At 46.0% G+C, this 14,811-nt stretch overlaps 1 protein-coding gene across 4 annotated transcripts in view; it reads left to right on the forward strand.

The window, feature by feature from the left end:
- The first annotated feature begins 2,115 nt into the window (after positions 1-2,115).
- Positions 2,116-14,811, forward strand: part of TTLL6 (tubulin tyrosine ligase like 6) — a 30,761-nt gene continuing 18,065 nt past the window's right edge. Inside the window, exons 1-5 of one of the 4 annotated variants that reach the window (XM_043536977.1) lie at positions 2,116-2,152; positions 8,525-8,755; positions 12,684-12,721; positions 13,665-13,783; positions 13,904-14,034. In XM_043536977.1, the coding sequence (XP_043392912.1) occupies positions 8,526-8,755; positions 12,684-12,721; positions 13,665-13,783; positions 13,904-14,034 (518 nt within the window). In that variant the 5' untranslated portion in view covers positions 2,116-2,152; position 8,525. The other 3 variants (XM_043536976.1, XM_043536979.1, XM_027824483.3) reach the window with 3 other exon arrangements.

The raw sequence follows: 14,811 nt of genomic DNA on the forward strand, positions 1-14,811 counted from the left end.
TCACAGTCACTGCTAGGGGTGAGAAGATAGTTAAACTTTACAACCCATTCAATCTTTGGCCTCTCTCCACTGAGACCCGAACCCCCCTCTCCCCCCATCAAAAAGTGATGTGTGTGTGTGTGTTGGGGAAGGGGAGGAAATCAGCTGTGGTGATTTTTGAAATCTGGGTACTTGTCCACTAGAAATTGGACTGAGACCCCCCCCCACACCACTCATTTCACATAGGCCACCAAACAGCCATCATATGGTAGCAGTGTTGCCAACTCTTGTGATTTCATTGTGATTTTATTGTTGTTAACTTAAAGCCCCCGCTTCCGGAGTCAGGTAATTTTGTGAGAATCTCAGCTTTCATTTTTTTAAACAAACAGTAAGTTTTTAGATCTCATGGTTGCACAGAAAAACTTGAAAATGTGACCCATGTGCACCCTAACACCAGACAGCAAATAAAAAACCCTCAGTTATTATTTAAACCTCCATGATTTTTAAGCCAATCTCATTATTTTGGGGGGGACCAACTCACAATTTCTGAACATTTGGGGTTGGCCATATTGTGTCAGTGAGTGGCTCACATTAGCCATGCTCTAGATTTAAACTAGCAACAAAGGTCCAGTCGGCAGTGCAGCTCCTGCCTGCTCTGGCAGCTCCCAAAGTGGCGGCATATCCCTGTGGCCCCTAGGAGCAGGGGTGGCCAAGGGGCTCCACACACTGCCCCTGCCCAGAGTGCTGGCTCCACAGCTCCCACTGGCTGGGAACCGCAGCCAATGGGAGTTGCGGGGGTGGTGCCTGAGGGCACAGGCAGCACGCAGAACCCCCTGGCCCCTCTGCCCAGGGACATGCTGGCCACTTCCGGGAGCCACGCAGAGCCAGGGCAGGCAGGAAGCCTGCCTTAGCCCTTCTGTGCCGCAGGCCAGCAGGTGCCTGACGTAAGCACCGCCTGGCCGGAGCCCGCACCCCGAACCCCCTCCCGCACCCCAACTCCCTGCCCCAGCCCTGAGCCCCCTCCCACACCCAAACTCCCTCCCAGAGCCCACCCCCCGCCCCTCAAATCCCTCATACCTGGCCCCACCCCAGAGCCCACACCCCAGGCCAGAGCCCACACCCCCTCCCACACCCCAACCCCCTGCCCCAGTCCTGAGCCCCCTGCCTCACCCAAGCTCCCTCCCAGAGCCCACACCCCCTTCTGCACCTCAACCCTTTGCCCCTGAGCCTCCTCCTGCACCCCAAACCCCTCATCCCCGGCCCCACCCTGGAGCCCGCACCCCGAGCCGGAGCCGTCACCCCCCACGTCCCAGCCCGGTGAAAGTGAGTGAGAGTGGGGGAGCGCAAGCGACAGAGGGAGGGGGGAGTAAGTGGGGGTGGGGCCTTATAAGGGGCGGGGCCTCAGGGAAGGGGCGGGCCAAGGGTGTTCCGTTTTGTGTGGTTCGGAAGTTGGCAACCCCATGGCAGTGACACGTTTGGTGCACTGACGCATTTAGTGCAGTGTTGTCACGGTGACTCATTTAGCGCTGTGATGTCACAGTGACGTGTTTGGCATGGTGATGTCACCGTGACATATTTAGTGCTGTTGATGTCATGGTGACACGTTTAGTGCCCTGATGCCATTTCAGGGTAAGGCAGTGGTTTAGAAATGGGTGGTGGAACGGATCCAGTCATGAGGGGGTCTCCTTCCCTGTGTCTGGACCCCCTTCTCTCTAGGCAGAACCTCAGTTGCTGGCCCCAAATCTCCTTAGGAGGAGGAGAGTGACTTACATATATTCAAATCAGCCAGCGCCCTCACAGCTCTGATTGGCTGCGGTCCGGAGGTTCAAACCGAGGCCCCGCCCCCTGCCTCCACACCCGAGGTAGGGCGGTTGGTGGTGACAGTTAGTCTCGAGCTTTTTTTTGAGGGAGGGAGTGGGACAAGGGGGAAAGGAGAGTCGCCGAGAACCTCAACTGCGCATGAGCAGAATGGCACGCGCCCTCACTCTCGGGAGCGCGAGGCCAGAGCGTCCTAACATCGCCGTGACAACCCTCTTCTCACCCAATCAGAAACCTGGCTGACGCTTGGACCAATGGGACTGAAGTAGGTAATGCTCTAAAGGTCTGGGGGAGTGAAGAGGAGGGCCGTCGGTATGTATTTCAACCAATAAGAAGGCAGGAGATAGCCATCAGGGTAGGCGGGGTAGGGGTGCAGGTTGGTTGAGAGCGTTACGAGGTGAGGGGGAAAGTTGGGGAACAAAACGGGGAGTGAGGAGGAGAGGAAGGGAGCGGGGTCAGGTAAGAGCGGGGAACCCTCCCCCCATTATCCTCCAGTGCAGAGCCCCCACCTCAGCGTCCCTCCACCCCCTATTCTCCCCAGTGCAGAGCCCCCACCTCAGCTTCCCTACGCCCCCTATTCTCCCCAGTGCAGAGCCCCCACCTCAGCGTCCCTCCACCCCCTATCCCCAGTGCAGAGCCCCCACCTCAGTGTCCCTACGCCCCCTATTCTCCCCAGTGCAGAGCCCCCACCTCAGCGTCCCTCCACCCCCTATCCCCAGCGCAGAGCCCCCACCTCAGCGTCCCTCCACCCCCTATCCCCAGCGCAGAGCCCCCACCTCAGTGTCCCTTCAGCCCCTATCCCCAGCGCAGAGCCCCCACCTCAGCGTCCCTACGCCCCCTATTCTCCCCAGCGCAGAGCCCCCACCTCAGTGTCCCTTCAGCCCCTATCCCCAGCGCAGAGCCCCCACCTCAGTGTCCCTTCAGCCCCTATTCTCCCCAGCGCAGAGCCCCCACCTCAGCGTCCCTACGCCCCCTATTCTCCCCAGCGCAGAGCCCCCACCTCAGCTTCCCTACGCCCCCTGTTCTCCCCAGTGCAGAGCCCCCACCTCAGCTTCCCTACGCCCCCTATTCTCCCCAGCGCAGAGCCCCCACCTCAGCGTCCCTACACCCCCTATTCTCCCCAGTGCAGAGCCCCCACCTCAGCTTCCCTACGCCCCCTGTTCTCCCCAGTGCAGAGCCCCCACCTCAGCTTCCCTACGCCCCCTATTCTCCCCAGCGCAGAGCCCCCACCTCAGCGTCCCTCCACCCCCTGTTCTCCCCAGTGCAGAGCCCCCACCTCAGCTTCCCTACGCCCCCTATTCTCCCCAGTGCAGAGCCCCCACCTCAGCATCCCTACGCCCCCTATTCTTCCCAGTGCAGAACCCCCACCTCAGTGTCCCTTCACCCCCTATCCCCAGTGCAGAGCCCCCTGCCCCGTTCTCCCCAGTGCAGAGCCTTTCCCAGTGCAGAGGTCCCTGCAGACTCCCCAGTGCAGGGCTCCCCACATTTTCCCCTGTGCAGAGTCCATTCCAGTGCACAATCCCCACCTCAGCATCCCTCCACCCCCTATCCCCAGTGCAGAGTCCCCCTGTTCTCCTCAGTGCACACAGCCCCCACCTCAGCAATCCTCTGCCCCTTTCTCTAGAACAGAGCCCTGCTATTCTCCCTAGTGCACTGCCCCCACCTCAGCATCCCTCTGCCCCTATCCCTAGTACAGAACCCCCTGATTCTCCCCAGTGCAAACATCCCCCATCTCAGTGTCCCTCCACCCCCTATCCCCAGTGCAGGGCTCCCCCGCATTTTCCCCTGTGCATATTTTCCCCTGTTCAGAGTCCACTCCAGTGCAGAGCCCACCCTGATGCAGAGCTCTCCCATTGCCCCCCAGTACTGGAGCAGAGTTGGAGGGACCTGACAGGCCCACCCTGCTGCAAGAGTGAGGAGTAATAGGAAGCAGTCCCTTACTTTTCCTTCTTTTCCCCTTCTTTTGGGAACAGTACCTAATCATTATCGTTGCTTTCCCGACTGCTGCCAGATTTGAACTGTCCCCTTACCAATTCCTCTGACTGGTGACCTCTAGTGGACAGCGTTGTTGTCAGGATAGGGATGGAGGAAGGAGAGCAGTGCTCCTTAGCAAAGGTAGTAATATGGTGGGCACTGCAGACAGTAGGGACATTATAAATATTTTACTAAAAACCCCTTGTCTCCCCTAGACAGGGTGGCTGTGTATGCAGTACAGTATCTGACTATGTCTTGCCCTTGTTCTAGCCATTTGTTGTCTGGCACTCCTGCTGAGGCCACATAGGCCTTTGCAATTTCTGAACACCTGTGCATCTTTGTTCGTGAAAGTCTTACTGAGTGTCACTTTTCTTTCCTTGAGCCCACCGCCTGTTGTTTATACTCAGTCACTCACTCACGCTTTCTGTCTCTAGTCCCACCTTCTTTACCCAACAATATTTCCCCTTCCCATTCTTCACACTCCCCTCCTGGGGAGATGTGCATATAGATATCAGACAGAGGGTAAACAAGGACATATATTGTACAGTAATTTATCCAAGTTGTGCAGTGACTGATAGTGAAATCTGTGTAGATAATACAAGCTTACCTATGGTGTTGGTGAAACACCCCCCACTGTCTGATTAGTCGGAAGTGAACTAAAAGCCTTTTATAAATTACATTACTCATAATTAAATTTCTAAAAGTAAGTTTGCAAGTTGCTGCTTGAAGAATCTGTAGCTGCAGTTTAATCTGCCTTCCACCAAGCAGGTGCTTGTTCTGCATGAGCAATGCAGAAATGAAAAAATTGGGATACTAGGAGAAAATATGTACTGATAACAATCATCCTGAATTATGTGTATATGTTCAGATACCGCAGAGATGAGTGTGGCATGTGGACTCTGTCAAAAGTCCACTGAAAGAAATAGAAGGGCTCCAATTGATTACAGTAGTCTTTGGATTGGGGTAAAAAAGGCCTGGATATAAAATATTTTTAAAATAGTTTGATTCAATCATACTATATATAAATAAGAGAAAAAGACTATATATTACAAATACAGTAACATTTTCTGACACACTTTAAATTCAGTGGCCCTGACACTGTGTGTCATCATTTACACCGATTCAAAAAGCGTGAAGTGAATATATAATTCTACCAAATCATTCACTCACTGGTGGTAGCATATTTCATCCACTTTGCACAGATGTGAATGACTACACAAGATTCAAAGCCATGGAGAATCAGTGAGTCTCTTCAATTACCTTCCAATAGTTCAATGTTGTGCATTTGTCCTGCAAACATTGATGTAATCACGAGCCCTCAAAACAGTATGATTAGTAATGGTTTTAGAAATCCTTCCTTTACAACTTATAGCTGGTGGACCAAATTCAACCCTGGTGTAATAGCAGGGACTTTAAGGCTGTCTGCACTAGGGGTTTTGCCAAAATTTGCCAGTTGTTAATACTGGTTTAGCTGCACCAGTGGTAGCTATAGTAAAAGTACTAGAGTAGACAAGACTTCTATGACTATAGGCATTTTTGATGCCATGTCTTATGACCCTGTTCAAGTCTTAAATACATGACAGTAAAAATACCAGTGACCCCTGGCATCTGGTTTGCACTAGTAGGGCCATTTGTTATGCAATGGTGCTGAACCAGATATAGCACCGGTGAGAACTTTTTGACAGAAAAGTCTGATGTAGACAAGGCCCAAGGGAGTTACAGCAGGGATGAATTTGGCTCAATGTCTTACAGGGACAATGTCAATTGAAAAGAATTTATATCAAATTTAATGTTTTTAATCTAAGGTGTTGCCAGTAACACAGGAATTATATATAAATTCATCATCTGTGTTACTGGCAACACTTTAGATTATACAAATGAAAAGAATATTTACATCTAATTTATTCTTCACTGTTTGTTTACTTTTTGCATTTATTTTGCAGTCAATTTCATCTTTTGGTTTATTTGTTCAGTAGCATATTGCTGCAATATTTGGGTTGAAACTTTGCAGGGGAACATTTGTTTATTTTTTCTTATGTTTATATTAAAAGCCTGTTTCCATTGGAATTTTTTGGGGAAATATTGAATTGTAGTTTCTCTTTTGTGAAAAATTGATAATTATTGAATTGTGGCTTTGCATGTGGGTCAGTCCATGTGGTTAAACTTCCAGGATTGGGGTTTATACCATTCTTTGTCTTGCCAAAAAGCTACTGCATTTATATTATCTAAAAAAAAAAAAATTCAAAAAACTGTACTGATCTAGGATCAATAATATACATTTTATACTTTCCTTTGAAAAGCTCTATTTTTTAAAATGTGAGACAATACAAAAAACAATATTCAGGGTTCTCTAACTTGACAGAAGCCATAATGATCTATAGCAGAAAGCCAGATCTACACAGGTTATAATGAAACACATAAACTTCTGGAAGGTAATGGGCCTAATTCTGATCTCACTTACATGGGGGTGCCCATAAATAACATAACATATATTAGTGGGTTGGTGGTCCTTAATTTTGCATGACGGAGTGTTTGTTTCAGTGTTACAAGGGGATGGGTGGGTTTTGAAAATCGCCAAAATATGTATTACGTAATTTGTGGACAGCCCCCATCAGTTTTACTCCAATGTAGCTCCACTGACTTCAGTGGAGTAACTCCTGATTTACATCAATGTGAGTTTAGAATCAGGCCATCCACGTATATGTGAGGCACTGGCATATTTCACTCTTTCATCAATTGGGATTTGTGTTTGTTGTTTTTTCTGTCTGTGATTCCCTTACTTCAGAGACAACTACTAGATAAAAACTGTAACATGCGATTTCTTTTCCATGCTGTGGCCAGAGCTGGGGAGAACCCAATGTTCATTCCGGGCAGGGCACAGGAGCTAGAAATCCAGGTCAGATTTTGTAAAGAGATTAAGGTTAACATTTAAAGAGGTGCTGTCAAATTAAAAGTGAATCATGTTTTTTTAACTATAGATTTGGTTGTGCTACTAATAGTATTTAGATGATTAAATCTGAGCACTTTAAAAATACATATACATTTAATCATTCATATGCTGTTTGTTTACTATTTGCACTTAATCCCCTTGTATTATAGGCAGGCTGGTAGTACCACATATTATGAAGGTTGCTCAACATTTCCCATTATAAGACTCTGTTTTCAGTTGCTTATAACTTTGCCAAACTTTAACCATTTCGGCTGAAATTTTCCATGCTGGGTATCTGCCTCAGGCTAAATATTTTTTTTTTTTTAAATTTCAGCCAAAGCTGTACAGGCATTTCCAAGAGCAAGGCTAGTGAAAAACATGTTGTTTTGCCCAGGTTAGAAAACCCTGGCAATCTTTTCAAACATATTTGAAACCCACTGGCAAAGTGTTCTGTTCCCCTTTAGCATTGGTCCACATCGAGGGTGACAGTTACTTGTTAGCTCAAATGGCAAAGATCCGTGTGGTGGGGCTAAAGGTTGCAGCCATGCTGATAACCCATATGGATGTCAATATGCTGCCACATGATGGAAATTGTTTTTTGAGTTTGTTTTTTTTAAAAACCTCAAAAATCACATACACAAAACTACATTAAAATAACATTATTAAAGTTGCAAAGTCAAGCGCTCAAAGTTAGGCTGTGCAATCCTAATTCACCTCCCTTGTGTGCATGCATTACAATAAAGTCTTTAATTACATGATCATATTCTATTTTTTTCCACAGGTCCCCTGCTTCATTCAGTTCTTTGTATGTAATAATGGAATAGATTGGTCAATTTTGCTTTTTCTTTCTGATTGGTTTCACTTTCTGGTTCTCAAAAGTTAGCACAGTGTTTACCACTCAGGTGGTAAATACTGCAAGGAAATTTGTAAGTGCAAACAAAAATGATATTTTAAATAAAAAGAGTGAGAATATTTTTGTTAATATAAAGTTTTATAGAGTTTCTGAACTACTTGCTATTTATACTTTAAGAGAAAGGAATCCTTACCTCCTGGAGCATTCTATAAATACAACCCCATTCTGGAAGGGCAGGGTAGAATCTGTAGATATATAGGAAACATTAACTTCTATATAAAGATTGTTAATCTCCGTTTACTTTGCCAAAGATTTCTGTTTGCAGCAGAACCTGATCTGTTAGACTAGGGTTTTACCTGTAGATTTGATAGATGCTGATTCATCTCATCCCTCTGATCACGTGTTAGCACTGAGCTGGCATTCAGATTAGGTGCATATCAGTCAGTGCTTTCGTATTGAATTCTCAAATCTGAGCAGGACTGAACCTTTAGGAAGAGAGAAAGAACAAGATGTTAAGGGAGCACTAACTCTAGTGAGACAAAAGCTATTAATCCTTCCACTGTAATTTCTTGCAATAACACTAAGGACCTGCGCCAAGACAGCTTCCTGATGTTCTATTAGCATAATATCACAGATAGCAGGAGTTTAGAAATATTCGTCAGCGTCAAACAAAGCTATTTTCCTGTGCAGAGATGCCATTCAGATGGGAATCACTATTGGTAGAAGCAGATACATATATAGGTAGATATCTGATCCTGTCGAAATGGGGAGAGAGGCATGGAGGGTGGACTTGTGAGGAGGGGATGAACATATCTGTTCCTAACTTGGGAATATGCAGGGAGTTATACAGTATTCTGTTTTATCAGCTGTATTTGAGGAAGCAGCTGGATCCATGAAAAGATTGATGGGACTATTGCTCATCCCTGTACACTGTTCACTTTTCTTCTGGTCTGTTGTGAATGTTTCCACAGGATGAAGGCATCAGCTATACTGCAAAAATATGGATCCTTTGAAGGAGTGGAACAGGAGACAGAAGAGTCAGATGAGAAAGATGTAACTGAACTAGACTTTTTACCAAGAGAACTAGAAAGAAAAGACAATGCCTTGGACACCATAGACCAGGATACAGTGGGGTGTGAAGAGAAGAAAAGAAGAATTCAAGATCCTAACATATCCATGAAAAAGAAAAGAAAGAGAAAGAGGTTAGAAATAACTATTGAAAGGGCCGTAAAAGTCCTGAAGAGGGCAGAATATGTTCATAATAGAGCTACTGAAAAGGGGTAATGTGGGGTAAGAGATGTTGGAGTAAGAGGGGTAAGAGGAGGGTAATGTGGGGAAGAGATGTTGGAGAATAGGGTATTCAGAGTGGTGCTATGCAGAAGGGGAGGAACACAGAATTTTTGTAGTGAGAGGGATAGGTAAATGTGTTGGAGTGGAGGGGAAATGAAGGTGTTCAGAAAAAGTGATGATTTTAAGTTTTGTAGGTGGTCAGCTACTCAGAGTAGGGATTGCCTTTTCTTGAATGTACAGAAAGAACCTAACATGTAATAGTTACTACCATAATAAATAATAGTAATAATAGTTAGACACTAGTGTTCATGGAAAGAACATAGTTCAGGGGAGCTTTCATTCTGATGTGAAATAGATATGCTAGTAAGAGTTGCAAAATAGTCCAGGAGAAAAAGAAAATGTACAGTCTCTGAGCATAAATATTTTCTGTTGATGCCCATTTGCCCTTTGATCACTTGGCCTTTGGCTCATGACTTTGGGGGATCCCGTTCTTAGGTTGATTCCTAAATAACCAATCTTGTTGAGTAACTGCTATATCTTTTTCTCCCACTGCAACAGAAAGAGTGCTCTTCCTTTGGTTTCATAACTACTGGTTTTCTAGTATTCTGGTATTCTAGTATTATTTTTTATTTTATCTTTACAAGCATTTCTGTAGTGCTCATCACTGTATTCTTTTTCTATATCTATTATGTAAAATGTGCTCACTCTTTCCTATTATATTGTGTTGTTAAAATATAATATTTTCTTGTTGAAATCATCATCAGATGTCTGATGTAGCCTTACTACTGGAGCTGGTAATCCATACCACAATAGACTTGATTAGGGTTACTCTGTCCCCTTTTTTTCCTTCCCCAGGGGACTGCAATATCAGAGGTAAAATTCGTAATCATTATCCTCCCCTTCTTCCTCTTACCATCTCTCCATCCGTCTCTTCCTTATTTCATTTGCATACTGTTGTCCTGTTGGTTAGAACGCCTTCAAATTCTTCTTATTAAAAATCAGTTGAAGCTTTTTGAGTGTATGAAACAGCTACAGAAAATTGTGATTCTAGTGAACCCCACCACTTTGTGTGCTCTCTCTGTGTCTCTCTTCATTGTGGGAGTTTTTGGGAGGCAGGTTGAGAGTGGGTGTGCTTTGCTGTTCACTTTTTCTGTTTTGGGGAAATGGGGTTTGGGTTTTGTTGTGTTTGTTTAGTTTTGTGGTTGTTGTGGCGTTCGTTTCAGGGTTTCTTTTGTCTTAGCAGGCTTTTGTCTGCCCTCTTGGCTGGCACAGTCAGCCCAGAGGGACAAAGACCGCAGTTGCTTGCAGATTCGGAGGGTTTAACCTGGGGATATCGGGTTGTTGATTTGGCTCCAGACTGTAGCTCTGTGGAGGAGTGTGTTCTAGCTGTGGGAAAGGTGATTGGGTATGGTATACCTCCCACATGAGCAAGGCTGTTGTAGTGTTTAGCCTTGTTGAGCTGGTGGTTGCTGAGGGGATTGTTGTGCAGGTTGTTTTTGTTCCTGTTGTGTCTTTCTTGATGCTTGCTTCTTAAGTCACTCTCTCTCTAATGACAGGTTTCAGAGTAACAGCCGTGTTAGTCTGTATTCGTAAAAAGAAAAGGAGTACTTGTGGCACCTTAGAGACTAACCAGTTTATTTGAGCATGAGCTTTCGTGAGCTACAGCTCACTTCATCGGATGCATAGCATATCGTGGAAACTGCTATCGTGGAATATGCTATGCATCCGATGAAGTGAGCTGTAGCTCACGAAAGCTCATGCTCAAATAAACTGGTTAGTCTCTAAGGTGCCACAAGTACTCCTTTTCTTTTTTCTCTCTCTAATGTCCCTCCGTGTTTAGGAAATAAGCAGCTGGCCAGAGACCTGCTGAATTATGGTGAGAGCACTAACTCTATTAAGAGGATTCCTTTGGGCTGTAAAGCCTCAGAGGTTTGCCATCTCCTGTCCTTTCATAGGCAGGTTTTTATTATATTATCACTGCTTCCCAGGTTCTAAAAGTTTCTGTGAAGCATACAACTGGGGTCTGTGACTACACCAGTGGTGTCCAAACTTTTCCTGTTGCACACCCACTTACCAGTAATGGAATCTGTCCGTACCCCCCTCCCACCCATTACAGCACATTTGATTCAGCAGCAGGGGTCGGCAAAGTGTCTGTACACGGACAAGTGCTGTGGTAAAAATTTTGAGGTCCATGTATGAGGTCCATCATTCAAAAAACCTTGAATGACATAATGCCCCCAATGTCTGTCACTAAGTACGGTAATCTTGTCAAGTGTCTGTCGCGCAACATGGTGGTGCCGACCCCTTCTCAGAAGAAGAGCTTGAGCTGAAGACGGAGCCAAGGGCAGAACTGGGAATGGGAGAGGAACTGGGGCTAGAGGCGGAGCTGGCCTGAGGATGGAGCAGGAATGGGGGCAGAGCTGGGCTGGGGATGTAGCAGGGGGCAAAGCAGAGCCGTGGCTGTGGCTGGAGCTGGGCTGGGGGCAGAGCGGAGCTGGGCTGAGGCACAGCTGGGCTGGGTGGTGCTCCCTCCCCACCCTGCATGGGGGCTGGCCCAGCCCTGCCGCGCGACCCCCTGAACATTCCTCCTTGTCCCCCTATGGGAGCACACCCCACCGTTTGGGGACCCCTGGACTACACTGTTTGTGGCCATTGAAGACAGCCTGTTTTCACTGGGGGACACATTTAGTAAATCAGTGCCCTGAGAAGTGGCAGGCTGCCCCGGTGTGGTGATCCTGTGCCTGGGAATGTGTGGGTTTCTGTGAGTAAAGCACAGGGTGGGGTGGTTGTGGCTGTGGCAGAGACTGGGTCCTAACAGGCTCCAGATGTCTGTGGGGAAATGGGTTCTGGGGAGTCAGTGTCCCTTTATGACATGTGGGAGATGCTATTGCTGGTTCTCTGGCTCCTGACTCAGGTACATCTACACTGGAATAAAGGACCTATGGCACTGCTGCAGCTGGCCTGGGGCAGCTGACTTGGGATTGCGGGGCTTGGTTATTGAGCTAAAAATTGCCATATAGACATTCAGGCTCAGGCTGGAGCCCGGGCTCTGGGATCTTCCCCTCCCCTCCCCGCCGCCTTGCAGGGTCCCAGTAGAGTTTGGGCTCCAGACCAGCCCAAACGTCTACAGAGCATTTTTACAGCCCAAGCACTGGGAGCCCAAGTCAACTGACTCAGGCCAGCCTCTGGTGTTTAGCTGCTGCATAGACTTATCCTCAGTGGCCTCTCAGCCTGAGCCTGACTGCAAAATGGAGGCTGAGCTTGCTGCTATGGATTCCACGGTTTTTGCTGTGGATTCTGGCTTGCAGGCAAAGCCCCAGAGTGAAAAATGGCAGTTGAAAGCATAGGGGCCCCCGGTTTCTGAGGGTTCTGCGAAGTGGGTTAGTTTAGCCAATGCAATCGGGGAGCATACTATTAAGGGTGCTGCTGAGGTTGGAAGCATGGGGAATTCTCAGGTCTCCATCCCAGCAGTCTGCTCCCCCCAGTTTCTCTGATATGTGCTGGAGGGAGACCGTGTAACCAGGGAATAACATTCACATTGTGCTTGTTGTATCATTGTCTTCAGAGAAGTTTACTTAATAGTACCTGCCTTTCTTTTCTATAGAGACTAGATGCATAGTTATTTGGTTTGTCTCCAGCAAATAATTTTCAAAGTGACCACTGAGCAAAAAAACAGTGATCAATCCTGGTGACTAGCCTATTAGATGATCATTTAGATAGTGCTTTACATAAATTTATGGAAGTACAACTGTAAAGTTCCCAGGGCTTCCCCATAAAGCGTAAACTGGTCCTTGTCTGTATGCCTCTGTCTTTCTGCTTTTTTTAATTTTTTTCCAGATGACCTGTGATAAGTCTGACCAACTGCAAGTATGATAGTGGTGAGTATCTTTCTCATCTTTCCCAAATGTAGAAGGTAAGCCAAAGAATTGTGACCCAGTCGATTCATGTAAAGAAATGTATATTTTCGTTTGCTCTTAGGAAAAAGAGCTCAATTTAAAATGGAATTTATTTTGTCATGTGACTTGTTAACTGAATTTTAGTGCTTCTGAATATGACCAAATGAAAGCATCATTTAGAAACCTCATGCAGTCTGGGCAAGCATTGTGCAAGATTCCCCTACTAGTGAAACTCATTTCTGACCTACAGCATTCCTGTTATTCCACACATTTGGCACCACATAGCTTTCTTAGCGTATCTCATTATTAACCAACAGCATCCCCTGGTATTTTATTACTTGCCCTCCTCAAGCACAGTCTGCTAATGATGCTAAATCGTCTAAAGGCACTAGCTTGTGATGATCAAATATGTTTCCCTCCTCATGACTGAAGTTAGGCAAGAAGTCATATCCATGAACTTTTGCCAATGCAAGATTTGAATGCTTGTCGTGGATTTGGAACATGGGGAACCGGTTCAAATGGCTCCATTCCACATAAAATGAATCATTTATTTTTTTTATTTCAAGAAGTTCTGCTTTTCACCGTTGTTCAGAAAGACCAATGCAACAGTAATGCAAGCTTACTCCATCCTGCAATTTTTGCTAGCTAGTGTGAAGTTTCTAGCAGCATACTGGAGAGGTCAACTTGTTCAGTAGTCACCAGTGACTGTCCAATTTGTCAGACAAAATGGATGGTTTTTGGGCAGCATATCCGTAGAGATTAGAGGACTGGAAGCTGCCACTCAGAGTAGAGCTGAGGTCTATAGATATCTGAGCTGAGTGGTATAACTGAACCATGATTCTATATCTCCTTCTGAGTCCAAACAGAATTTTCTAAAGTCTAAATTGCTAGTATGATTGAAACTGTTTCTTTTCTTATGATGCAGTGCGTCGGGCTGCTAAGCAGTATGGCTTACGGGAAGCAGGTGAGAATGACGAGTGGACCCTCTATTGGACAGACTATTCAGTCTCACTGGATCGGGTAATGGAAATGAAAAGTTATCAGGTACTTATCTCTTATGTGAGGTGGAGTGGATATTAAATTATTACTTTTTTCCCCAGTGCAAATGACCAAGAGACCAGGAAGATGCTTATTATTATGCCTTTTGTCTGGACTTCTTTCCAGAAAATCAACCACTTCCCTGGGATGAGTGAAATATGTAGGAAGGATCTGCTGGCCAGGAACATGAGCAGGATGCTAAAGCTCTTTCCTAAAGAATTTAACTTCTTTCCCAGGACCTGGTGTCTTCCTGCTGAGTGAGTCTTCCTTACAATGTTTACTGACTGATTTTCCTCTTGTCTTGCTTCTCTTCACCATCACCCTCACTTTTTCCTCTCATCCTTTATGTCAGCCTTCCTTACTTTGGGCCTGAGTCCCTTTTACACCAGTGTAAATTGAGAGTATCTTCTTAGAGCTCCATGAAGATGCTCCAAAGTAAAACTTGAGCAAGTAAGAAGAGAATCAAACCCATTATCTTTCTGCTCTTTTCTTTACCCAGAGTAATGAAAAAAGACTAGGAACATTTTCACAGTAGAATGATATTGCTTTGAGCTGAATGCACCATGTATTCACTGGTGATGCAAGCCCCTTGGCAGTGAATGGAATAAAATTCCTTTTATTTTTCTGGATGAAGTCCATTGCTGTATTACTCAATGGGATGAAGTATCTTCGCTCTTTGGAAGAGGAGATGATTTCTATATCATATTAAAAATCTCTTTTCTCTAAAAATCAAAAAAGATCATTCCCATGAGACTGTGTGATTCACTCCAAACTTGCTTCTACTGGAAATAAAGATTTACTGGGAGCTAGAGAACAGGATGTATTCCTGGCTCTGGAGGGACAGATTTTTTTTCTTTGTGATCACTGGTTCTGTAGACATTTGCATTTGTCTGCCAAAACGTTTCTAGCATTGGTAGGCTGTGAGACATCAAACCTCAGAATCATGTAATTCTGATTGTCTTGCTTTTCTTTCTCCCCCCGCCCCCCCCCCCCCCCCCCCCCCCCCCCCCCCCCCCCCGCATAATCTTTCCCTA

This window comes from Chelonia mydas, chromosome 27 (genome assembly GCF_015237465.2).
Source record: "Chelonia mydas isolate rCheMyd1 chromosome 27, rCheMyd1.pri.v2, whole genome shotgun sequence".
Lineage (NCBI taxonomy): Eukaryota > Metazoa > Chordata > Testudines > Cheloniidae > Chelonia > Chelonia mydas.